Consider the following 26908-nt stretch of genomic DNA (forward strand, 5'->3'; position numbering starts at 1 on the left):
AGGCCTGGCCCTGCTCGTACTGGCCATGGGGTTTTGTCAATTCACTCAGCCTCTGTGCACTTGAGTTTCTCCATGTATAAACAGATAAGTGGTTCTCAATCACAGAGGATTTTGCCTCCCAAAGAACATCTAGTAGCATCTGGAGACATTTCTGTTCACCCTAACTTGGGGTCTGCTACTGGAATCCATGGGCGGAGGCCAGGGATGCCCCGCAAACATCCTACAAAGGTCAGGACAGTCTCTTACAACAAAGACATCTCGGGTCCAAAATGTCCATTAGTGCTAAGGCTCAGAAACCCTGTCGGAGTAATTGTCAGCAGTCGGTAAGATTCTTCGCGGAAAAAAACCTTGGTCAAGTATCAGGCCCCCTAGGGGGGCAGCCGCTCTGCGAACACCACTCCCCGCTCAGCTCTGGTACACACTAAAGATTATCTACAGTTGACTTGCCTTGCTGTTCACTGCTGACTGGGGCTCAGAGGGCGGTGTGCACCTGTCTGGGGCTCCCACCCCTAGAGAACCCACATGGGCCCCTGAAGCTACACAAGTAAATGGGGCTCTGAAGAAAGAAGGTTCTAGATGAAAGGCTGAATGAGCTAGCGAAATCCCTGGGGGAAGAGCTGGGCCCATATACTACTCATTGTCTGGATCCCAGGGCAATGCACAATTTCTGCATAAGCTGGAAGGAATAAGCACCTTTCCCAAGGGCCGCTCGAGGCCACCACTTACCTCTTTTAAGGCAGTCATGATTTTGGATCTCAAGATGGCAAGGGCACACAGTAGGGCTACAAGCCAGAAAGTGAGCATGATCCCCGAGGACTGGACTCCCTTCCTTCTCTCGAGCTGAATTAAAAAGGTAGCAAGCAGCTGGAAGAGAGAAGCATACAACAGTTGTCAAAAGACCGGGCCCCACGGCCGCCCACAATCCCGGCAGCTGTCAGGACTGGAGCAGGGCTGTCCTCAGCTCAGTGGTGCAAAAAACAGCCTCGGGGGGGACCTGGCTCCAGGACCAGCTCCGCTCTCACCTTGCTGGGTGACCCTGAGCAAGTCACTGAACTTCTCTGAGCTTCCGCTGCCTCATCTGCAAAACGGAGATGCCAACAGCATCTAACTTGAAGGTTGCGGGAATTTAAGAAGATCATGAATAGATCTGGGGCAGGATGAAAAGTTGGGGGTGAAGCTCAGTTTAGAACAGATGTAGGCAGGGTACCTGGGTGACTCAGTCGATTAAGCCTCCGACTTTGGCTCAGGTCATGATCTCACCATTGGTGGGTTCCAGCCCCACATCGGGCTCTGTGCTGACAGCTCAGAGCCTGGAGCCTGCTTCGAATTCTGTGTCTCCCTCTCTCTCTCTGCTCCTCCCCTGCTCATGCTCTGTCTCTCAAAAATAAGTAAACATTAAAAAAATGTTTTTTGGGACATAGGCCCACTTTTTCTTGAATGAATGGGCATGGCTGAGTGCCAATAAAACTTTATTGACAAAAACGGGCAGTGGGCCAAGCCTTTATTTACAGGTAGGAAGACCTATGTTCAAATCCCATCCCTGACAGGGACGAATTCTTCTCCTCTGGGCAACAGTGGTAACTGTTCTCCTTCAAATGGAAATGAAGCTTTTTTTTTTAAATCTACCTACAATTATGCATGTCACCTACAGGGGACTTTATGAGAATGATGGCTGGCGGGGGAGAACGGGATTTTATGTCATTCCTGACACCTGAGGCTATTACTTCCATTTCACACCAATTTTACGATCAGGGAGAGAAAACAAATGATAAAACTACTTTTTCTCTACAGAAGGAACTGCCACGGTCATTCTCCAGACAAGCAGAGCTGGCCTCCCGAGGCATGTCCCCAAAGCCAGTCACGAGGAGCTGAAGGGTCACCCACGGCCCCTGCTCTTACTCCCCAGAAACACAACCGCCTGTCTGTCCTCATCTATGCACCTTGGGCGGTGGGGGGGGGAAGGGGGGGGGAATCTCTCTCACTCCCTACAATCTATCAGAAACTTGCAGATCTGCCATCAAGGCAGATCCTCACTTTAGCCACTGCTCACCCTGGCCTCAGCCCCCTCCCAACACTCTGGGTCACCCCACGGGCCCCCCACTGGACTCCCAGCTTCCAGTTCTGCCCCAACAATCCAATCCATTCTCCAGAGGCCACAGTCAGCTTTTCAATATACAAAGCCAGGCGTGACACACCCTCGCTCAAAACCTCTCCCTTCAGGACTTGGGGTTTCAACCTGGGGACCAAGGACGGGCTGTGGCTGGGACCCAGAGATCCATGAACTTGGACAGGAAAACATCTATAGCTTCACTTTCCCTCATCAGCATCCCCAGCTGTGAGTGATGGCAATAAACCACATAGTATTAGTAGTACCTGGGACACCGTCACCATTAGAAATCCCACCTGAAGGGGCACCCGGGTGGCTCAGTCGGTTAAGTGTCCGACTTCGGCTCAGGTCATGATCTCACAGTTCATGAGCTCGAGCCCCGCGTCGGGCTCTGTGCTGACAGCTCAGAGCCTGGAGCCTGCTTCGGATTCTGTGTCTCCCTCTCTCTCTCTGCCCCTCCCCAGCTCGTGCTCTCGCCAAAAGAAACATTAAAAAAGAAAATTTAAAAAGAAATCCTATCTGAAAATATACAACTGAAGATGTTACATGTCCAACTATCACATATAGTCATCACTGCTCGGGAATTACAGAGGCATCCTACCCGCTGGTAGATCTTGATTTGAAATGCATATATCTATTTTGCTTCTTAATCTTTTGCTGCATTTATTTATTTATTTATTTATTTATTTATTTATTTATTTATGAATGACAAAACGTGCGTGGGGGAGGGGCAGAGGGAGAGGGAGAGAATCTTAAGTAGTCTCCATGCCCAGAGCAGAGCCAGTCTTAGGGCTCTGTCTCATGACCATGACATCAAGACTGGGATGCTTAACCGACTGAGCCACACATGCACCCCTTTTGCTAACTGGTTTTACTCAACAATGGATAAACACTGTATGGCAAAACCATGCCATCAAATACACTGAGCAGCTTGAAAAAAAAAAAAAAAACCTCTCTGGATTCACACAACAGGTCAGAGAAGTCAGCCTCAAACTGCCCCAGCCAGCAGAGTGCCATTCACATGACGTTCTGGAAAAGGCAAAGTGACACGGACAGAAAACACACCAGTAGTTGCCAGGGAATGGGGGTGTGGAGGTTGGGGCTGCCCACAGAGGGGGGGCAGCATGACGGAACTTTTGGGGGTAATGGGCTGCTGCAGATCTCGGTTGTGGAGCTGGCAGTGTGAGTGGGTTTATCAAAACTTAGGAACTTATTTAAGAAGAAAAAGTGAGTCCTACCACATGTAAGTTAAACCTCAAGTGGAAACATAAATGTAATCACAAATTCTTCACATATATCAATGTGTGGGCCTGAAGGGTGTCCTCTGTGCTCCTATGCATGTGTGTTAAGGACATTATCCTGAGACCTGACTGGCCAGGGAGAAAGGGGCCCATGGCGCAAGGAAGTTTTACAGCCCAAGTTTGGGAATGAACAACAAAACCAAACCCACTTAACCTGAAGCTCAAGGTCCTATGAGGTCAGCCCTCTGCCCTTGCTGCCGTCCCAGCTGCCCTCCCCCACTCTTACTCCCTCTCCCTCAGCCACACAGGCCAACTCTCCATTTCTTCCTGTGACCCCAGGACTGTTGCACGTGTTATTCTCTCCAAATGGAGAGTCCTCTGCCCGCAGACTATGCAACTTTGTAACATCCTGCTCATCCTCCAGCTTCAGCTCCATCACCCCTTCCTGCCTAGCCCCCAGACCCAATACATTTGCCAAACTTCACCCCCGCAGTGCTTCGCACAAGAGCAAACATTTTGTGTCTTTTTGGGGACTCATTCATCGAGTGTCTGTTCGCACAACCAGACATATACTCCATGAGGACAGGAACTGCGTCGGTCTTGTCTCCAACTCCTGGCCCGAGAAAACTAGGAGGCTGCTGGTGCTGCCTGTGACTTTTTCAAGAGGAGCCAGATTTTTGGATTTTTACCGGGAGATGTGAGATCTTCTCATTTCTTTTTTCAGTTTATGCATTCACTTTGAGAAACAGAGAGAGGATGAGCAGAGGCGGGACAGAGAGAGAGGGACAGACACAATCCCAAGCAGGCTCTGCACGGTCAGTGGGGAGCCAGAGGCGAGGCTCGAACTCACGAACCCATGAAATCACGACCTGAGCCGGATGCTTAACCGACGGAGCCACCCAGGTGCCCCGAATTTCTAAACGCTGGCTGCTAGTTTTGGCCTCCGTGGGGCCTGGTAGACAGCTGGCTCCTACTTACCATAGTGATGCCCAAGAGGGTTGGGCTGACCAGAAACACTGGGGCCAGGAATTTGCCCCAACTTCTTTCCCAGAAAGAGTAGAAGAGGTCTGCCCAGCAGACGATCCACAGCAAAAATCCCAAGGCCTGGAAAAGAAGGACACACGTCTTACAAGGGACAGCACTGGAACTTTCCCTAGCACCCCCCGCCCCACAACTCCCCACCAAAAGCTCAGCCTTGGAGGGACCAGCCAAGCCCTCAACCATCAGCTGTCCTTAGACATAGCACACCACACACCCTCTGGAACACGCGCAAGTCCTGGGGAGGGGGCGCCACCCTCTGGGGCATCACACAACAGTTTGTAACCAGAGTACGACGTCCTCTCATACCCTCTCATTCTCTCGTTGTCCGTGCACTGCTCTTCCCTTCCCCTGACAACTCAAGATCTCAGTCTACGGCTGACCTCCATCTGCCACCCTGGATGCTTGCATAAGGCCCCTCCTATAATAAGCGTTCATTAAACAACATTCATCCAACCCAAGTTCACTGGGGGCCCACTAAGGGCCACATACTTTTCAAAGTGCCAAAGATACAACAGGGAACAAAACACACAAAAATCCGTGCCTTTGTGGAGCTGAGACCCTCATGGGAAGAAATGGGCAAGAAACAAACTGGAAAAATATAGAATACCAGAGAGAGTAAGTGACATGAAAAGGTAGCACATGACACAGGGTGGTCAGGGAAGTCCTTTCCAATCTGGTGACATACAGGTAATGAGCCAAACGTGGCTATCTGAAGGAAAGAACAATTTAGGCAGAGAGAACAGCAAGTGCAAAAGCCCTGAGGTATGAACATACGTGACTGGCTTATGGTTGCTATGTAATGGGCAATGAGTGGGGTAGATGGCTGAAGAGGAACCTGGGGCCAGATCAAGCTGGGCCACTGTGAACATTTTATTCCCTGTGGTAAGAAGCTACTGGAGGGCTTCTAGGCAAGGCTTTTGTTTTGTTTTTTGGTAAAATCCGTTTTACTTTTTTTTTTTTAATTTTTAAAGACTGTTTCTCAGTTGTTGTTTTTTTAAGTTTATTGATTTATTTTGAGAGAGAGAGAGAGCACGAGCAGGGGAGGGGCAGAGAGAGAGGGAGAGAGAATCCCAAGCAGGCGCCGCACTGTCAGCACAGAGCCCTATGTGGGGCTCGAACTCACAAACTGTGAGATCATGACCTGAGCCGAAATCAAGTCAGACGCCTAACCGACTGAGTCCCCTAGGCGCCCCTCTGTTTAACATTTTAAAGAGAGACGTTGCTCTCCCCAAAAAGTACAAAGTGCTCAAGAGAAAGACACTGGATCTAGTTGAGGACCGGGAAATCGACAGCGTTTCACGTGGGATGAATGAGACAGGTTTCGATGAGGGTCCTATGGGCAAAGGGACAGCCTCAGTGAAACCACTCAAGTTTCCCTCTTTCTATGGAAATCAGTCTTGGGAAATATGAAAACCAAAAGAGACCCCCCGTGACTAAAAGCAGCTCAGGATCTGGACAGGATCCCGAGCTGGGGTTGGAGGGGGTTGGGGGTGCTGGAAAGGACAGTATTGGGACAAGTGACAAAATCAGACTCAGGCCGTAGATTCTTTTTAAAAGTATTACGCCCATGGCCTCCACTAACTGTACTGCCATTACGTGAGAGAATATCCCTGTTTTGAGAAAAGACACACTGAAGAATCAAGGGTCCATGTAGCAGGGATGGTTCCGATTCTCAGATGCTTCAGGAAAAAATAAACGCGTCCAGGGAGAGTGCCAGAGCAAAGCACAAAACAAAGGTGGAAACGTGTTAGAAATCATGAACGTGACTGGCGGGTGTACAGGGCTAGCGGGAGCTCCTGGGATCTTCCTTGCCGGGCTTCCGCAATTCAAAATTATGTCAAGGTAACAACACTTTCGGGGTAATAAAAAAGACAGCCTCGGGTCATACGGCCAGCGAGCTGAGGAGCCAGCGTCTGCACCCACGTCTGAACCCAGAGCCTCAGCCTTTATCTACCACATCACTCGTCCGCCTTCTAGAAAAAGGAACTCAGGGCCAATGAAGTACAAGAAGCAGGTCAATCTTCACCAGCCGCCACCCCCACCCGAGCACACCCCACCTCCCCCACCAGGAGGAAATCCCAAGCGACTCACAGTTTTGGTTTTGTTGAGATATGTCATCTGAATGTAGCCCCGGTCATGGTGGCAGAGATAGAGGAAGTAGAAAGGGAAGCAGACCCAGAGATAAGAACAAGGCACCCACACGAGGACGGTGTTCTGAAAGCACTTGGTGAAGTCGGGGTTGCTGGTGTTCCATGTGACACTCCACTCCTGCGGACAGAAACACAGGGTCACGGTCAAGAGGCTGCACCAAAGAGGCCCAGACATCTGCATGGAGTTCAAAGCTAGATACGACGGGTTGAGGAAGACAGACAAGGCCCTCCGTCCACCTGAGGCCCTCTGAGGCAGCACACGTAAACTGGAGAGACCGGGAGCCAGCAAGACTATGAAACAAAAAAGAAGAAATAGAGAGGCGCTTGGACGGCTCAGTCAGCTGGGCCCCCAATCCCTCACTTCGGCTCAGGTCATGACCTCCCGCTTTGTGGGTTTCAGCCCTGCGTTGGGCTCGGCGTGGACAGCTCGTAACCTGCTTGGGATTCTCTCTCTGCCCCTCCCACCCTCAAAATAAATAAACAAACTTAAACGTCAAAGAAGGAATCGAGGTAGGCCCTGTCTCACACAAGAGGTCCTAGGACCTGTCGCAAGTTCCACAATCGTCCAAGAGATGGGCACTGCCATTTGGAGGAACCCGGAAGGGTATTCTCCTGTCAGCTAAGGAATCCTTTGGTCGTCATGAATCATTCTACTTTGCAATCTTGTCAGCTGAGGGCTTTACAAAGTCTGCTTCATCCCCACCACCGCCAGCATCACGACCATTAGCATCACCTGCATCGGCATCATGGATAACCCCCAAACGGCAGTCCTCTGTGCTAAGGGGACCCTATTCTAAGTTCTTCATATGGATTGCCTCCCTTCATTCTGTGAGGACTTCATCATTCCCCTTTCACGAGGGAAAGCTAAGGCACACAGAGGTTTGGTGATTCGTTCCTGCATCACCCCACTGGTAAGATCTGAAGCCCAATTCGAACCCAGCCAACTTGGTTCGGAAGTCCCTGCACCGAACCACTAAGTTATCCAGCCTCAGAAATAAACTTGGTTTAATTGTTTATTTTTTTAAAAAAAACCCACATGTATTTCATTAGAAACATGCCAAATAGGAGCGCCCGGGAGGGCTCAGCGAGTTGAATGTCTGACTGGATTTTGGCTAAGGTCATGATCCCAGGGTCGTGGGATCGAGCCCAGGGTCATGGGATGGAGCCCTGTGTTGAGCTCTAAGCAGAGGGTGGAGCCTGCTTAAGATATTCTCTCGCTCTCTCTCTCTGCCCCTCTCCCTCACTTGCACCCTCTGTCTAAAATAAAACGCTTTTAACTTAAAAAAGAAACATGTCAAACAGATAAGTAGCCAGACACGTAATCAACAGAATGGGTTTATCTGCCCAGGAAAAGAACTTTCAACCAACAGTTAGGACTTCTATAATGAAGAACTGAATTCGAGTCCTGATTTGACCACTGACCAGTTACACAACTTTGGGAAAGTTATTCCCCCACCGTGGGTCTTAATTTCCTATTTCTACCATGACTCGGTCAGGTAAGATTAGAGGTCTAAAACAGGTGGCCCTCAGGCCAATTTGGCCCAGAGACAGTTTGTCGTTACTCCTGTTTTCGCACGCTTTTAAAAATCATCTTCGCTTAGCTGCCAACATCCAAAATCGGGAAACTTCATGAAAAAACTTAGATCTGGCTTCTCTCAGAAAAGCAGGAAAGTCTGGCAGCACGGAACCCAAAATCCTGTTCTACAGCCCTCGCCAGGAGCTGGGGAGCGGCCTGGCTTAGGACAAGGTCAAGGCCCCAGGCAGCCTACTTCTCACCCAGCAATCTCTCCCCACCACTGGCCGACGTGCCTTCCAGAAAGCTCCAGAGATCCCCGATCCCAACAGCCTCCACACATTCAGTTCAGCGAGACCACCAAGGAACTCCAAGGAACCTGGAATCTTAGGGCTCCGTGACAAGCCTTAAAGCCACATCAAAGAACATTGAAAAAACAAGAAGGTAATGGGAACAGAAAGATCATTTCACTTAAAAAGCACATTTGACTATCTGATCAAACTACAAGCTTCGAGCTTCTCAGAAAAGAGACCTCGCTATACACAACAATGTGAATATACTTAGCGCTACTCAAGTCTACACTTCAAAATGGTTATTAAGATGCTTAATAAAAAGAAAGGATTTGACTTTTAAAAAGAGTGAGCGAGTGAGGGAGCTCTGGGATATTAACGAGGCACCTGAACGGCTTCTTCTGAGGTCTAATTATTCTACGATATCAACAATTATTTTTTCCAGAACCAAGAACAAGAAATCATTGAAAAAGAAACTTGAAAAGGTCACCACACACAAAGGGGTTAGCTGGGAAACTTCTAGACACAAAGAAACCCGAAAAAGGACAAAAGTCATGCCTCTGGGGACTTGGGCATGTGGAAGACGGCCTTGTCAACAAGAATGTGATCAGGAAGAAGAATGATCTATGTCGAAGACCCATTATTTTAACTACTTTCACGCCACTTGTAATTCTTCAGGTGGTGGTGCAAACGAGATTAAACTGTTGGCGATTGTGTTACATACAGAGCCGTTCCTTGACCAGTTGCCAGAAAAAGCTCATTCCAAAGGAATGTGCCCTTCTGGTGAAACACAATGCTGCGCCTTAATGTATGCACTTGTGTATACCAGAAGGTCGGTTCGTGTGTGAGACATCCCCAATTATTCCTTGCCTTGACTCCCGCAGTCATTTCCTAACCATTCCCCTGCTTCAGCCCTCCGGGCCCCCCCTCAGGGCTTCCTTCCACCCACCGCAGCCAAGTTACCATACGTATCTAGACATCCATTCATGCATCCAGATACATACCTACCCCCCCATCCATGAGCCCGTCCACACATCATCCATCCACTAGTCTATCTAGCCAGCTACCCGCTCACCCATCCGTGCACCAACTCCTCCACCTACCCACTGAACCATCTACCCATGCATGCATCCACCCATCCACCCATCCTCTACAAATGCAACCATGCGTGCACACATGCCCACCCATCAACCACCCACCCACGCACCCAACCACCCAGGCATCCAGCCGTGTTTCTCTGTGTTAATTCTATGATGAGCTAAAAATTTTTCAAATCACACACAATGGCATACATGTGGTGAAAGAGAAGCCTCCCTCCCCGAATCTGCAGCCCCCATTCCACCCCACAGGCAAAACTACCATTGCCAACATCCAAGTATCTTCCAGATACATTATCTTGTTTCCCCAGAAAGCACAATACATAACCCATTCTGTATCTCGCTTTTTAAAAAAAATATCAGACACTGATTTTAATCAATAAAATAGAGGTCTTATTCCTTTTTTTTTTTAATTTTTTTAAATGTTTATTTATTTTTGACAGAGAGAAAGAGAGAGAGAGAGACAGAGCATGAGCAGGGGAGGGGCAGAGAGAGAGGGCGACACAGAATCCGAAGCAGGCTCCAGGCTCTGAGCTGTCAGCACAGAGCCCGACGTGGGGCTCAAACTCACAAACTGTGAGATCATGACCTGAGCTGAAGCTGGATGCTCAACTGACTGAGTCACCCAGGCGCCCCTAGGGGTCTTATTCTTGAGAACTTAATTTTATTTCTTTTGAAAAAGGAAAAGTGACCAGCCATCTTCCCACCCCGAGTCCCTAGGTCCTGTCTCTAGGAGCAACCATTATTGTTTTTTTTGTGCATCCTGCCAGAAACTACTTTATGCGTGTATATTTAACAAAAATACATATTTTCTGTTACCAAATGGAAGGCCACATACTCCTTACCCTGTTCTGTCCCTTGCTTTTTTCTCTGAAGAATTTTTTTTGAGTTTATTGAAGTACTCTCTACACCCAACGTGGGGCTCAAACTCAGGACCCTGACATCAATAGTCACATGCTCTTTCGACTCAGCCAGCTGGGTGCCCAGCTTTTCTCACTTAATAACAGATCTGAAAGGTCATCCGACACTGCACACAATGTGTTTCCTCATTCTTTGTTCCAGTTGCTTGGTATTCCGCTGTATGATGGACTTGACTTTATTGGACCAGCCTCCTGCTGAGTGGGCACTGGGTTGCTCTAAGAGACAAGCAATGCAGCAGGGATTTGACAACCTGGAAAGTGCCTCATTTCCCATGCACGCAAGCATATTTATAAGATGACTTTCCAAAAGGGAACTCGCTGGGACAAAAGGTGCCTGCTTTTAAAATTTAGACAGACATTGCCCCCCACGGGGGTATCAATTTATACTCCACCTAACAAGGCACAAGCACGACGAGTTCCCCAACACCGTGTATTACAAGCTTTCTGACCTCTGCAGACGTGGTGGTGGAAAATACCTCTCTGGAGCTTAAATTCCTTTTCCCTTGGTGTTGAGTGAAATTGGAAGATCTTTCCGTGTGTGCTTAAAAGCAGTAAGACTCTCCTGCTCAGAGGAAAACCTACAGACTTAAATATTTGTGTTAACAGGGGGGCTTGGGTGGCTCAGTCGGTTGAGCATCTGACTTCAGCTCAGGCCATGATCTCAGGGTTCATGGGTTCAAGTCCTGCGTCGGGCTCTGTGCTGACAGCTCAGAGCCTGGAGCCTGCTTTGGATTCTATGTCTCCCTCTCTCTCTGCCCCTCCCCCACTCGCACTCTGTCTCTCTCTCTCAAAATTTTTTTTTAATATTTGTGTTAATAAATAGGACAGATCTGATTGTCCTCTCCCCTCTGGGTAACAACCTCAAATGGCTCCCTATCACCTTCAAAAGCTGATCCTTGCTACGGCTCATGAGGCCTTCCACATTTGAGCCCCATCTGTTTCTACTATAATTTCTCCCACTCCAATGTGTCAACACAGGCATTCGCTCAAAGAAGCATGTACCAAGCACATGTCAGGCATTGTTCAAGGCTCTTGAGATTCAAGAGGGCCAGGGTTCCTGCTTTCAAGGCAATCCCCAGTTGCTGGTCAAATCAATGATTCTTTGGGATACTTCTTGCTAGATGCTCTCCCTGCAATGTCTTTCTGCTGTAACAAACTCCTACACATCCTTCAAAACCCAACTTGGATATCTCCTTTAAGAAGTTTTCCTTTCCCCCAACCCTGCTCCAAAACGGCTTTCCTCCCCACCAACCTTTGCAATGATTTTTTTTTAATTTTTATTTATTTTTTGAGAGAGAAAGAGACTGGGTGTGAGCAGGGTATAGGCAAAGAGAGAGGGAGACAAGGAATCCAAAGCCAACTCCAGGCTGTCAGCACAGAGCCCGTTATGGGGCTCAAACTTCTGAACCATGAGAGCATGACCTGAGCCAAAGTCAGATGCCTAACCGACTGAGCCACACCTCTGTCCTACAAGGACCATGCAAGGACCTCAGTGCCAGGACCATGTGTATTTACTCTTCGCTCCTCTCCTCCTCACCTGGCAGGTACCCAGAAGTTACTGGGTACCCATGCCATGCCTCCCCCCAACCTCCCCTGCCCAACATCATTTCCTACTTTGCTTTTAAGAAAAAAATAACGCATCCAAGTGGAACCTGGCTAGGATCCCCGGCTTTCTAGCTACGGCCTGAAACTCAGGCCCTGACCTCGTGCAAACCCGCGCAGGTCACCTCACTTGTCCAAGCCTCAGTCCCCTCACCAGTAAAATGGTCAGGAAAATGCAAGGGCCTTGGAAGGGTTTCAGCCACTTTCAAACGGCCTGGCACGAGAGGTGCTTCGCCCGGGACTGGCTGGGTCCAGAGATGAGCGGTGACTGTCAGCAGCAGATGCTAATAATTACTGATGATCGCCACCACTGTCACCAGCACGGGCCGGAGTCAGGAAGCTTAAAGCGCAGAGAAACGCTCGAATCAGGAAGTAAGCAGGAGGAAACCAGGGAGCATCTAAGGGCACGGGACTCCGGCAACGGGAGGCAGAAAACCACTCAGCTCAGCGAAGGAGGCGCTGGCTCTTCAGAAGCAGCTTCCCGCTCGAAGCCACACGCCTGCTACACGCCCGCCCTGACCCAGAGGGAGAGGCGGGAGGGGGAGGCAGGGGAGGGGGGACACGGGAAGAGGGAAGATGGGCTTCTGAACATGACGCTGCACTGCTGTGGGAAGCAGACAGTAGGCCACGGGCCCCCTGCCTCAGCCGGCCAACGGTGGCCCTGACGACCGTCACCGGAGGACAGACAACAGCGTCAGGGCCTCCAGCGTGGCCCTCGCTGGCCGGGACTGGATGGAATCTTCTGTGCGAAGGGACCCCTGCCCCGCCTTGACCCCGGAGACCCGCAGCGCGACCCCGCCATCCGGGGTTTCGTGGGCAACAGTGACGTAGAGGGCCCGCTGGATGGCTTCGGGAAGGATCCCGATTCCCGGGGAGCCTGCTGGCCCCTCGTGGCTCCCCACCCCGGGGCTGGCCGCCACCCTGCTCCTCCTCCCCGCGGCCCTGCCCCCCGCATCCGGGGGGCTTCGGAAATCAGGCTGGCGTGACCTCCGCTCTCTGATTCTGCGGACGGAGCGGCCGTCGGCCCGATGCTGGTGACAACATTCAACCTGGGGGGAAGCCAGTCCAGGAAACAGTCACCAGCGCTGGCCCAGGAGGGCGCCCGGCGGGGGGAATGTGGTCCAAGGAACCCTTCGTACAGAAGGTGCGTCGCGGATTCCCCCCGGCCGCGGCTTCTTCCACAGGACGCCTCCACAGCTCGGTCACCCTTTTATGCGCCCCATCCCCCCCTCTCAGCGCCGACACTCGAGGATGTGGGGCACGAGCCCAAGTGGGCTTGGCCCGCGTGCTTCGGGAGTTCGTGAAATTTCTACTGAGTGGTGTCACCTCTCATCCGTCTCCCAGGGCAGAATAACGACAGGCAGCTGAGCACCTGACGTACCAGGCACGTCAGCCAGTCCTCAGAAGAGACGCTGCCGCCAGCCCCATTACACAGACGAGAAAACCGAGGCACTAGGCAGGAAGATACCTTCCCAAAGGCCACGCTGCACTGGCTCTACGATGTCCCCACTCCAACCCACACATACATCCCCCTCCTCTGCTAACAGCCCCTGGCCGTCGTTCATAAACAAATCCTCCTGCACCCTCAGCCACACACTCGGGGCAAAGCTCCCGGGCCAGGCCCTCGTTAGAACCAGGCAATCAGCAGAGTCCTTCACCTGCTTGCTGGCGATTAGATCTAGAAGGGCCGCCTAATCCACATCAATCCCATCACAGCAAAGATGCTACTCTCTTGTCCCCAGTGATGGAGGGTGAGGATGTGGGATTTACAGGTGTCTCGGCTATTTACGAGACAAGCACCAAAAGTTGGGAGGGGAAAGAAGAAGTGTCACCACCATGGAGAACTGAGAACAAAGTGGACATTATAAAAGGCAGAGACGACCTATGACCCAGCGAAAGCACTGCTACCCCAATGTTTACAGCAGCACTCTCAACAATAGCCAAATTACGGAAAGAGCCTAAATGTCCATCAACCGATGATGGATAAAGAAATTGTGGTTTATATGCACAAGGGAGTACTACGTGGCAATGAGAAAGAACGAAATATGGCCCTTTGTAGCAACGTGGATGGAACTGGAGAGTGTGATGCTAAGTGAAATAAGCCATACAGAGAAAGACAGATACCATATGTGTTCACTCTTATGTGGATCCTGAGAAACTTAACAGAAACCCATGGAGGAGGGGAAGGAAAAAAAAAAAAAGAGGTTAGAGTGGGAGAGAGCCAAAGCATAAGAGACTGTTAAAAACTGAGAACAAACTGAGGGTTGATGGGGGGTGGGAGGGCGGGGAGGGTGGGTGATGGGTATTCAGGGGGGCACCTTTTGGGATGAGCACTGGGTGATGTATGGAAACCAATTTGACAGTAAACTTCATATATTGAAAAAAATAAAAATAAAAAAAAATAAAAGGTAGAGACGAAAGAAAAATGGTTCTTGGTGCCATGGGGGGGGGGGGGGCAGGGGAGGTGCTGCTGGACTTCACCTACAGTCCTTCCTCCCACAGCACTTCTCCAATAAATCCACTTTATTGTTTCACAAACTTTTTTTAAGTAAGCTTCACACCCAATACAGAGCCCAACGCAGGGCTTGAACTCATGACCCTGAGATGAAGCCCTGAGCTGAGATCAAGAGTCGGACGCTTAACCGACTGAGCCACCCAGGCACCCTGTTTACACAAGTTTAAAATGAATTTGCTCTCACTTACAACAGAAAGCATCCTAATAATACAAGTTCTGATCCACTGAATCAACTTTTATACAAGACTGTGATTCAGAATTTGACATGCATGATTTTAGGGCTTATTCCACTACGAGCAGTAGTATACTTTCTGGGTAAATCACTAATCTTCTCTGAGGCTCAAACAATCCACCAGCCAAGTGGGGATACTGCCTTCTTCTCCCAAGGGGCCCAGAAAAACCCATACATATGTTGATTATTACTATTATTTACAACCTCTTCAGCTGACTTTTTTAGAGCCCACTTCTTTCCTTCTGTTCTCCCCTTTTCCTATTCTTCCCCACTACCCCACCCCATTTCCCCAAAAAACTATTCCCTGGTCTCTTAAAGACACAGTTTCCTTATTTGCTGTGTGACCTTAGACAAGTTACTTAGCCTCTCTGAGCCTCATCTCTAAGGCTAAGAATACTTATCTCCTAGAGCTATTCTCAAGATTAAATAAAATTGCATGCACACAGGGTCCTACACACTCAATAGAGAACTACTGTCAGTAACCTTAATTCTTACACCAGTAATGGAAATAAATGTTTATATCGTGAAACTCTTAATGTGATGTTATGTTGTTATTGATAATAACAATACCACCTAGCATTAACTCAACACTAACTACGTGCCAGGCATTATTTCTATGCGTTTGAAATGAATTAATTCATTTAACCTCCATGACTACTTAGAAGGGAGGTTTTGTTTTGATGCCCCTTTGAGAGGTGAGGAAATTGAGACAGAGAAGACACACAGCTTGTATGTGATGAGGCTGGGACTCAAACTTAGAAAGGGCGATTACTGAGCTGTCCCCCAGGGATGGGTAACATGAATTTTAGCAGGCCCTTCTGGAGCTGTGCCTGCAACCATGAAAAATCTGGGCCGAGAAGATGTGAATGCTCAAATCGTCACCAAGTTCAGAACCCCCTACCTGTACTCACCGCCTATGGCTGCCGTTACAAATCACCACAAACTGGGTCGCTTCAAGGAACACAAATATTCAATCATACAGTTGCAGAGGTCAGGAATCTGAAAGGGGTCTCGGGCAGGGCTGCGTTCCTTCAGGAGACTCTAATGGAGAATCCGTTTCCTTGCCTCTTCCAGCTTCTAGAAGCCGCCCACATTCTATGGCTCACCGCCTGTGCTTCCATCTTCAAAGCCAAGGACACCAGACCAAGTGCCAGTCACACTGCCGCCTCTCTGAATTTACTCTCTTGTGTCTCCCTCTTGCACATACAAAAACCCTCGTGATACCTGGGCCCACCCAGATAACCCAGGACCTCTGCCGGCTCAAGGTCAGCTGTGACCTTGAGCCTAATTGCACCCGCCATCCGCCTTGCCCTCTGCTGTGCAACATCACATAATCACAGGTTCCACGGACCAGGCCACAGGCATCTTTGGAGAGGCCATTATTCGGCCCACCAGGTGCCCTCAGGTTTACTCTGGTCCATCCTGAGCTCCATTCAATGGCTCTCCCTCACCCTCACTCCTCTTGGCTGGGTCAGGTCGAGAAGCCACCCCAGTCGTGCCCAGCACAGGCAAGTGTCACCCCACACTTAGCTGGCCGGCCCCACTCGGTTCAACCAAGCTGGTCACAGAGGCACCATGTGCCGGTATCTCCTCGGTCGGAGCCCCGCGGGGATTCCCCGCCATCCTGATGCTCCGGCCTGGCCAACGCAGCTTCTGGAGGGACACCAGACAGGGGCCTGCAGGGACAAGGGGAAGAGCTTTGCCCGGGGTCCTGCTAGCTGACCCCAGAACAGGAGGGGTGCGGGGAGACAACAGAGGGGAACTTAATTATGAATCTGAACTGCTCCTCTGTGCCACCTGAGTCTGGGAGTAAAGGTTGCTCTGACCTAGTTAATTACAAGGACGGACTCTGAAATGGGCATTCCACTGGGGACTGAAGCGATCAGCTCAATAATGTATCACATTCCGCTTTCCACCACTAAGTAGACAATTATTTATCAGGAGAGTACTGTGTGCCAGTAACATCTGAGGTCAAGGTTCTACTCTCAGAGTATCATTCTAGCGAAAGAGGCAGGGGCGTCTGGGTGGCTCAGTCGGTGAAGCATCTGATGAGGTCATGATCTCACAGTTCATGGGTTCGAGCCCTGCGTCGGGCTCTGTGCTGACAGCTCAGAGCCTGGAGCCTGCTTCAGATTCCGTGTGTGTGTGTGTGTGTGTGTGTGTGTGTGTATCTCTCTGCCCCTCCCCAGCCCTCTCTCTCTCAAAAATAAATTTAAAAAAAAGGTTAAAAAATTTAAAAGAAGAGGCAAATACTAAACAGATAAATAGCTATATGCTTGTCCAATGTTAGCAAATGCCCTGAAGAAGAGTAAAAGGGGGCAGAGAATAATGGTGGGTGGTAGGTGCTATTACAGAAAAAGAGCTCCGGGCCGGGATGATATTCCAGCATAGACCTGTAGGGAACATGTATGTGCCACCTTCCTCCATTAACAGCAACAAAAAGACTGAGGGCTTACTGAGGTTCTCAGTGGCATGTGCCAGGACTGAGCTAAGTGCTTTATATTCCATTTAATCCTCACAAACAACTCTGGGAGGCAGGCACTATAATTAAATCCATTTTACAGATACAGAAACTGAGGACAAGTGACATAACCCGCAAGCAGCATGCATAGCCGGGAATTTAAATCAAGTGTAGATGCCTCTATCCACCAAGAAAATGTTCAGTTTGCTTTTTTTTTTTTTAACGTTTATTTTTTTTAAAGGTTTGCCAAATTTATCTTTTTAATTTTCTTTTTTTTTACATTTATTTATTTTTGAGAGACAGAGAGAGACAAAGCGTGAGCCGGGCAGAGAGAGGGAGATACAGAATCCGAAGCAGGCTCCAGGATCCCAGCTGTCAGCACAGAGCCCGATGCGGGGCTTGAACGCATGAACTGTGAGATCATAACCTGAGCTGAACTTGGACGCTTAACCAACTGAGCCACCCAGGCACCCCTAACGTTTATTTATTTTTGAGAAACTGAGAGACAGAGCACGAGCAGGGGAGGGGCAGAGGGAGAGGAAGATACAGAGTCCGAGACAGGCTCGCTGTCAGCACAGAGCCTGACATGGGGCTCAAACTTGTAAGCCACGAGATTGTGACCTGAGTCAAGTCGGACGTTTAACTGGACTGAGCCACCCAGGCACCCTTCTGTTTGTTTTTGAATCACATACATGTACTACTGTTCCCATTTAAAATTAGTATAAAAGGATCCATGGATGATTCTGGAGGCAGGGAAATTTTCTTAGAAAGATACAAGAAAAACAGGGGCGCCTGGGTGGCGCAGTCGGTTAAGCGTCCGACTTCAGCCAGGTCACGATCTCGCGGTCCGTGAGTTCAAGCCCCGTGTCAGGCTCTGGGCTGATGGCTCAGAGCCTGGAGCCAGTTTCCGATTCTGTGTCTCCCTCTCTCTCTGCCCCTCCCCTGTTCATGCTCTGTCTCTCTCTGTCCCAAAAATAAATAAACGTTGAAAAAAAAAAACTTTAAATAAATAAATAAATAAAAGAAAGATACAAGAAAAACAAAAGCTAGCAGCTACTACCTCCAGGGGGTAGAGCTGAAGCTGGCGAGAAGACATTATTCATTTTGTTTTATTATCTTTAGCGCTATTTGTATTTTTCACTCTGTAGGTATTACCTCTAAACTGCTAATAACAAAACAAATTCGCACTTTCAATAAACAAACGGCAACAGCAGGGACTTAAGGGTAGAAATTTCTAAATGCTGAGCTGGGCACAAAGAGAAAGCACATATTTACTGGGCACCTATAATAACCCCAAGAGCTGAAATGCCAGGCAGAGTGCTAAGTGTTTTCCAGGCAGGAATCCATTCAAACCCCTACAAAGTCAGGACTATTAAAACTTCCCCTTCTCAGACCAGGGGACTCTGAGGCCCCAGAGTGGTTATGGAACTTGCTCGGGGCCACAGGGCCAGAAAGAGGCAGAGCCGGACGCTGAACCCACACGGTCTGACACTGAGCTCCAACCTCCCGAGCTGCACCACCTCTCAGCCAGGTACTTAGAAGAACTCCAGGGGCTTTCCAAGGTCCATGGCCTCACCACCCCGCCCGGGGCAGCCTCAAAGACAACGTTCTCTGAGGCAGGGCACCAACTGTCCTCAGACATCAGGGATTCCGAGTTCATCTGTGTGGGACGGAGAAGCAATGTTCTGACCCAGATGTGGAAATATTCTACAACCGCCCCCACCCACCTACCCAATGCGCGCAGCAAGGGCGATGGCTAAGAAACACGAGGTTGGGCCGACTGGGTCCTAGTCTCTACCTCGGCATAGATGTGCACCCGAAAGCAGGGTTTCTCAGCCTCGGCACTGGTGACATTTCGGGCCAGAAGATTTTTGCCTTGAGGGGGCCATCCTGTGCACCTGAGGATGTTCAGCAGCATCTCTGACCTCTGTCCAAGAGATGCCAGTAAGTGCACAATCACATTTAATCCTGACAGACAACCCTAAGAGGCACGTACTAAACCCCATTCTGTAGACACAGAAACTCAGCTCCCGTATAATCTGGGAGCAAGCATACACAGCCAGGGGGGACCATCAAAGATGTCTCCAGACTTTGCCAAATAACCCCCTGGGGAGGCAAAAAAAACCTGCCCCTACCATCCCAGAGCGGTGGCCTCACCAGGCCTCGGTTTCTTTATCTGTGAGAAGAGAATTCACCGATTACAGAACCACCAGGAGGGCTAAATGACAGACCCGAAAGGTTCCAGGTTTAGTTCCTGGCCAAGAGACTGATCAATAAACCCAAGGGTTATGGAAACCAATTTGACAATAAATTTCATATATTAAAAAAAATTTTTAAAATTAAAAAAAAAATAAACCCAAGGGTTGGTTGGTTTCATTCACTCACTCATTCATTCATTCATTCATTCATTGTCTCCATCACACAATGAATATTTATTGAGTACCTACTCTGTACCGAGCTCTGGACTAATCAAGGAGAGTGGGAATAAATCAGGCACAGTCCCTGCCCTCTTAAGACTCACAGTCCACTAAAGATAGAAGGTCACATGAGGCACCTGGAGGGCTCAGTCAGTTGGTTAAGTGTCTGACTCTTGATTTTTCTTTTTTTTTTAATATAATTTATTGTCAGGTTGGCTAACATACAGTGTATACAGTGTGCTCTTGGTTTGGGGGGCAGATTCCCGTGGTTCATTGCTTACGTACAACACCCAGGGCTCATGCCAACAAGTGTCCTCCTCAACGCCCAGTGGCTCTTTTTTTCAACTTGGGTCACGATCTCACCGTTCAGGAGTTTGAGCCCCGCGTCGGGCTCCAGGCTGAAGGCACAGAGCCTACTTGGGATTCTCTCTCCCCGCCTCTCTCTCTGCCCCTCCCCCACTCGCACACCTGTGCGCCTTCTCTCTCAAAATAAATAAGTAAATATTTTTTAAAAAGATGTAAGGTCACAAAACATAACTGTGAAGATCAATGCTTGTTACACAGGGAGGGGAAGTGTCAGGGTGAAGGTCCGGGAAGGGGGCATTTCAGCAGAGGAGAGTGCCAGGGTCAGAAAGAGCCAGCCGTGCAAAGATCCAGGGAAAGCATGTCTGAGGCAGAGGGATGGCGGGGCAAAGGCATGGGGAAGATGCTGCGTGGGTATCCACCTTTTCAAAATGCAGAAGGGAGGGAGGGAACGAATCGAACGAATTCAAGCGACAGCAGCAAAGACTGGAGACCCTGGAGCCAGAGGCCTGAGTCTGAATCCAGCAGCCACCACTCACCTGCCCCTTGACCTTCAGAAAATCAGCTCACCTCTCCGGCTCTGGTCTCCTTCACCTGCAAATAGGTCTAATAATGGATGCCACGCAGACCGCGGGGTTAAGGGTTTAGCTTGCCCAGAGACACCTCATCAGCTCTGGGCAGCATGGGCTGGGAGCAGTGGGGTGCAGGGCAGGCCGGCCACGAAGCTGGGGCAAACCCCGCGGGACTGAAACTCAGGCTGATAAGAGCACTAATAAGTCATCGCCCGCAGAAAGTACTGACCATGCTCCAGGCACCGTGTTCCTGCTTCAACGTCCATCAGCGGAGCCACACCCTGTGAGGCGCGTCCTGCATTAACCCCATTCCACAGAGGGACACAGAGGCAAACAGAGGTAGGAACACTTGTCGGAAGGTATGTGGGCAGGACCTGGTGGAGCCTGGATTCGAACCCCGACAGGCCGGCTCCAGAGCCCCAGCAAAGGGACGGATGGAGGTGTGCAGGATGCTACTGGGTATCGGCCCCGCCTCGGAGGGGCAGAAGCGAGGCGACTGGTGGCTGACAAAGCCATATCCAGAACCGGTCCAAATGCGACAGGCAGCCGGCACAGGGGTAGCTCTAAGCAGAAGCAAGCTGAGAAAAGGAGCTGCAGGGAGGCCAGCAGTCGGGTGGGGACCTGCTGGGCTTCTGGACATTAATCCTGTTTTCAGAGACAACATGGGGCCTCCGCTTGCCCAGCACAGGCCGGCCAGAGAGACACGGGAGGTCTAAGGCCGCCCTGCCCCGACCCAGCACGAGGCCAGGGCTGCCTGTGGTGGGAGAAGGGCAGCAGGAGCCAGGGTCACGCGGGCGGTGACGTCCCCTGCCCGCTGCCAGGCTGAGCTGCAGTCTTTCCTCACTCTCTGACTCACCAGAGCTAAGAATAAAACCTAGAAGTATTAAGGCAGGGGGGAGGGTAGGAGGGCCACATCCAGATCTTAGCCCCGGCACCCGGGAAGGCAGGGCACAGCCCTGCTCAGGCAAGAGCCCCAGATCCCCACTAAATCCTAACACCCAAGGCGCAGAGCTGAACATCTCAGCAAGACAGGGACTGGGGCCACCCGCGAACCCAAGACTCCTGTCTTAAAAGGACAGCCAAAAAGACGACAGAGCCGTGTCCAAATGTCCACGGCGGCAGCAGCCTGCTCTGACCCGCCGCGACCCTGACGCTCCCAAGGACGGGCCCTTCCCTACAAAGCACACATCTGCCCTCACCGTCTCCATCCAGCCCTGACTGTCTTTGTTGACTTTTGTCTCCAGCCACTTCCCCTCCTCCGATCAGACTTTGGAGCTTCACCAAATCCTCCATTTGGTCACATTCCAGGGACCTGAGCGGGTTCAGGCATGTGCCAGCCAGAGGCATACATCTAAGGACACGGCAGTCAACAGGACGGACAGCATGCATCCCCTGACTGAGCACTGTTTCCAGATGCTGAGGACCCCGCGATGAACAGCAGAGCAAACGGCCTGCCCTCCTGGAGCGGACAGCCTTGTAAGAAGAGACAGAACAGACAAGATAGAAGGAAAAAATATATAGACATAAAAAATACACATAGTGTGCATGTATGCATGTATTATGATGAAAAGGACTCGGAGAAGTGGCAAGGACTTGCTGAGAACGTGTATTTTGGTAATATATTAAAGAGACAAGGGAATAGGCCAAAAGGCCATTTGGCGCAACAGCACGGAAAACAGCTGATGCAAAGGTTCTGAGGTAGGAACACGTGTGCTATTCTGCAGTAATAACAGAGAGGTCAATATGACTCGACAGTAATGGGAAATAAGGTCAGGGAGGAAGCCAGGGGACAGGGAGGGACAGACTAGAGGACTCAGAGGCCACTGCAGGCATTTCTAACTTTTACTCCAAGCGAGGTGGGGACCATGGATTTCATGTCATCATCGGATTTATTTGTTTCAGACAGTGGTTCTCAAGCGGGGTAAACTTTCCCCCAGGGGACATCGGACAGTGTTTGGAGACATTTCTGGTGTCACTACTGCCACCATGCTCTGGACATCTTGTGGGCTGCCGAACATCCGCAATGCAAGGACAGGCCCACAACACTCACTGAGCCCTCAATGTCAACGGTGCTGGGGCTGAGAAACTCCGCTGAACGCAGTCCCTGCCCTTATCAAGTTTAGACTCCTTGTTCTCCAAACACAACCCTTATCAAGCAGAGTTTCAGCTTCTCACCACGTGACAATTAACCAGGCCTCAGTTTCCACATCTGGACAGTGGGGATACCCATGAAATGAAGCAAATTAGCACGTCATTAAGCACAAGCCGGAGCACGTAGTAGGCACTCAATAAATGTCACCGCTACTACGGGGACTGCGTCCAGATCCACCCCCTGCCTCAACCCTTCCACATTTCCACCAGTTAAATGCAACATACCACCATTTCAACATGGAGCATCTGCATGTTACCGCATACAGCAGGCAACACAGACGGGGCCAGCAGGAAGCAAGGGCTGGTAGTGCCCCCACCAAGCCGCCTCTCCTTCCCGCCTCCAGCCCTTGTGTGGGCCGTGACCCCTGCCTCCTCACCCTGCCCTGGCGCTGTCCCGAGTCAGCTCAGCCCCAAAGTACCTGCTCTGCCCGCCCCGGGCGCTTTCTGAAGGACGATCCCTGCCTCTCCCACGGGGGAGGTGCTGAGAAAATGCCTTTAAACGAAGCTGAGAACAACAGAAAATACTAACTTCTTTTGTAATTGATTTTAATAGGCAGTACGTGGGTGGCCTGGGTGGCTCAGCTAGTTAAGCGTCTGACTTCGGCTCAAGTCGTGATCTCACTGTTCGTGAGTTCGAGCCCCACATCGGGCTGTGTGCTGACAGCTTGGAGCCTGGAGCCTGTTTCGGATTCTGTGTCTCCCTCTCTCTCTCTGCCCCTCCCCTGCTGGCGCTGTCTCTCTCTCTCTCTCTCTCTCTCCAAAATAAACATTAAAATTTTTTTTTAAAAAAAACAAGTAGCATGTGACTCAAATTTAAACGTGTGCATGCGTGTCAAACGGCAAAAAGTTACTCTTGCTTCCATCTCCCCCACAAGCCCCATCCCGTCCCGTCTTCACGGCCCCATACACCCCTCCCCGTATACAAATCCAACCACACGTGTGAGTTCCTGTGTACCCTCCTGAAATTCTTCAGGCAAATAGAAGCAAATACAACATGTTCTCTTTTTTTTATTATTTATTTTGGGAGGGAGCGAGCGAGCAGGGGAGGGGCAGAGAGAGGGAGAGAGAGAATCCCAAGCAGGCTCCGTGCTGTCAGCACAGAGCCCGACGTAGGGCTCAAACCCACAAACCATGAGATCATGACCTGACCCGAAACCAAGAGTTGGATGCTTGGTTGGATGAGCCACCGAGGCGCCCTACAAATATACATTCTTATTTGTCCTTTTTTGTACCTAAGAAGTATCATACCAAATATGACAAGTGTATCTTGATGTTTTCATTACAAAAAAAAAAAAAATCTGAATCTTGGAAGCTGGCCTTGTCCTCACCTTTTACTTTCTTCTGGAAGCATCCCCACCCCTCCGCTGAATGGGCAGGACACAGCATATTTACTCAGGCCCCTAATGCCCACCTCTCGGGTTGCTGATCTTTTGCTCTCCCAAACAATGACGCAAGGGCTCCCCTTAGAAGTTACTCCTCAAGTGAAGAATATACAGAAGGCCTGACCCGAAGGCCAACGGCTTCGCTTAATTGCTACTAAGCCTCACGGGCAGAACACAAATTACACCGGCTTAAGTATGATAACCTGCAGCTACACAACGAGAATTAAAAAAATGATGACAAATGTTGACCTGGTCATCCCCATGGGAATTCAATCTGTACAACATCACAAAGTAAATCCAACGTAAACGCAATTCCGATCCTCGAGAGAGATGGGCGTGTCACATTCACTAGAGCATCACTCACAACAGCCGAGACATGGAAACAACCTCAAAGCTCAATGGCGGATGAAGGGATAAAGGAAGGTGGTGTATACCTATGTAATGGAAATATCATCCAGACATTAAAAAAGAAGGGAATTCAGAGAGGGAGGGAGGCAAACCATAAGAGACTCTTAAATACAGAGAACAAACGGAGGGTTGATGGGGGTGGGGAGGTGGGGAAGAGGGGAAAAGAGGTGATGGGCACTGAGGAGGGCACTTGTTGGCATGAGCCCTGGTGTTGTATGTTAAGCGATGAATCACGGGACTCTACCCCCGAAACCAAGAGCACACTGTATACTCTTGACAATAAATTATATAAAAAAATATAAATTTTTTTATATAGCCAACTTGACAATAAATTATATTTTAAAAAAAAAGGAAGAAAAGAAAACCACTAACTCAAAAAAAAAAAAAAAGGAAATCTTGCCATGTGCGACAACATGGATGGACCTCGAAGGCATTATGCCAAATGAAACGAAGCAGAGAACAACAAATACTGTATGTTCTCATTTTACGTGCGGAATCTAAAAACACTGAACTGAGGGCTCCTGGCTGGCTCAGTCGGTGGAGCGCGTGACTCTTAATCTTGGGGGTCATGAGTTTGAGCCTCCGTCGGGTGTCGAGATTACCAAAAAAATAAAATAAAAATAAGCTTTAAAAAATAGAAATTAAAAGGACTAGGGGGTAGGGGAAACGGGGAAATGTGGGTCAAAGGGCACAAACTTCCAGTTATAAGATGACGAATTAGCTCCAGGAACCTAACGTACAGCATGGTGATCACAGTTAGCAAATACTGTGTTGTATACTTGAAAGCGGTCAGGAGAGCAGATCTCAGGAATTAGAGGTGGAGGTCAAGGTAATAATGGGAGGGACTGGAGGTGCTAAGTAACCTAACTGCATAATCACTTTACAACACACACGTTTAGCAAACCATCCTGTCCTATACACCTGAGCTTTACATATGTTACACATCGATACCTCAATAAAGCTGGGGGTGGGGGGAAATCACTTAAATGCAGGAGTGTGCATTCCTGGCGGTTTATAGCTCTACAAATATTATCTAATGTCTGATTTTTAACAAAGTAACAGAAACCGCAGCATCCAATACACTAACTACCAGCCTCAAGGGGCTAATGAGCACTTGAAATGAGGCTGGACCAAACTGGGATGTGCTATAAAACTAAAACACTTAGTATGGGAGCACATGGGTGGCTCAGGTTAAGCGTCTGACTCTTGGTTTCAGCTCAGGTCGTGATCTCACAGTTCATGAAATCGAGCCCCACATTGGGCTCTGCACTCACGGCATAAAACCTGCTTGGGATTCTCTCTACCTCCTCTCTCTCTCTCTCTCTCTCTCTCTCTCTGTCCCACCCCCCCCCCACACCCCGTACCTCTCAAAATAAATATTAAAAAAAAAAAAAGACTCAGTACAAACAAAATGCAAAATACCTCATTAGTTACATGCTGAAATTCCAACATGTTGCATATATGGAGTTAAATAAAATATATACTTAAAATCATTTCACCTGTTTTTTATTATTTTTTGTAATGTGGCAACCAGACAAAACTCCATACATGGCCTGCATTCTTTTTCTATCGTATGGTGCTGGTCCAAACAATAGAAGATAGGGGATTTGTTCAATTCATTCCACACCTTGCAAGTATTTATTTACCTAGGCTCCTAACTGGTTGCTGGCCTCCCCTCAGGGCCACCCTTCACCCCACAGTCAAAGTGATAGCTTCAAACCGTAACCAGATCCTGACACACTCTGCCTGAAGCTCCTCACTATGCCTATGGCCACCCTATGCCTCAGGACCTTTGCACGGTCTGTTCCCCTGGCCTGGAGCTCTTCTCCCCTCGCTGCCCTGGCTTCGACTCAGAGGCAGCCTTCAGGCCTCAGGAGAAGCAGCCCTCTGTCCTTCCTGCCCATGCCCTGTCAATCACATCTTAACTTCCTAATGGAACTCTGTACATTTCCTGTAGAGCACCCACCCTACGGTCACTAAATATTTCTTTCGGATATTATTTATTCGATGTTCTACTTACTATCTTACTTAACACCGTATGTGATATGTGTTATGGAGTATGCAATATAGTATACAATACATCACATGTAATACACATAACTACGAAAAAACATAAAAATTGCCGTTTGCACAGGTCAGGAGTTGGCAAACGACAGCCCGTGTACCAAATCTGACCTGCCGGCTTCGTCCCCAAACTAGGAAAGGATTTCACATTTTTAAATATGAAACGTAAAACAGATGGGTTGCTGGGGCACCTGGGTGGCTCAGTCGGTTAAGCGTCCGACTTCAGCTCAGGTCATGATCTCACGGTTTGTGGTTTCAAGCCCCGCTTCGGGCTCTGTGCTGACAGCTCAGAGCCTGGAGCCCGCTTCGGATTCTGTCTCCCTCCCTCTCTGCCCCTCCCCTGCTCATGCTCTGTCTCTCTCTGTCTCAAAAATAAATTAAAAAAAAAAATTAAATAAAAAAAATATATTTTTTAATTTTTATTAAAAAAAAAACAAAAACA

At 49.4% G+C, this 26908-nt stretch overlaps 1 protein-coding gene across 2 annotated transcripts in view; it reads right to left on the reverse strand.

Annotated features, from left to right (window-relative positions):
• Nucleotides 1–26908, reverse strand: part of ABCC1 (ATP binding cassette subfamily C member 1) — a 140853-nt gene that overhangs the window by 92663 nt on the left and 21282 nt on the right. For both annotated transcript variants that reach the window (XM_043560445.1, XM_043560446.1), the window contains exons 2-4: nt 6481–6657; nt 4327–4452; nt 727–864 (exon numbers count right to left, since the gene is read on the reverse strand). In XM_043560445.1, coding sequence (XP_043416380.1) covers nt 727–864; nt 4327–4452; nt 6481–6657 — 441 coding nt within the window. The remainder of the gene's footprint in view (nt 1–726; nt 865–4326; nt 4453–6480; nt 6658–26908) is intronic.

Source organism: Prionailurus bengalensis, chromosome E3 (genome assembly GCF_016509475.1).
Source record: "Prionailurus bengalensis isolate Pbe53 chromosome E3, Fcat_Pben_1.1_paternal_pri, whole genome shotgun sequence".
NCBI lineage: Eukaryota > Metazoa > Chordata > Mammalia > Carnivora > Felidae > Prionailurus > Prionailurus bengalensis.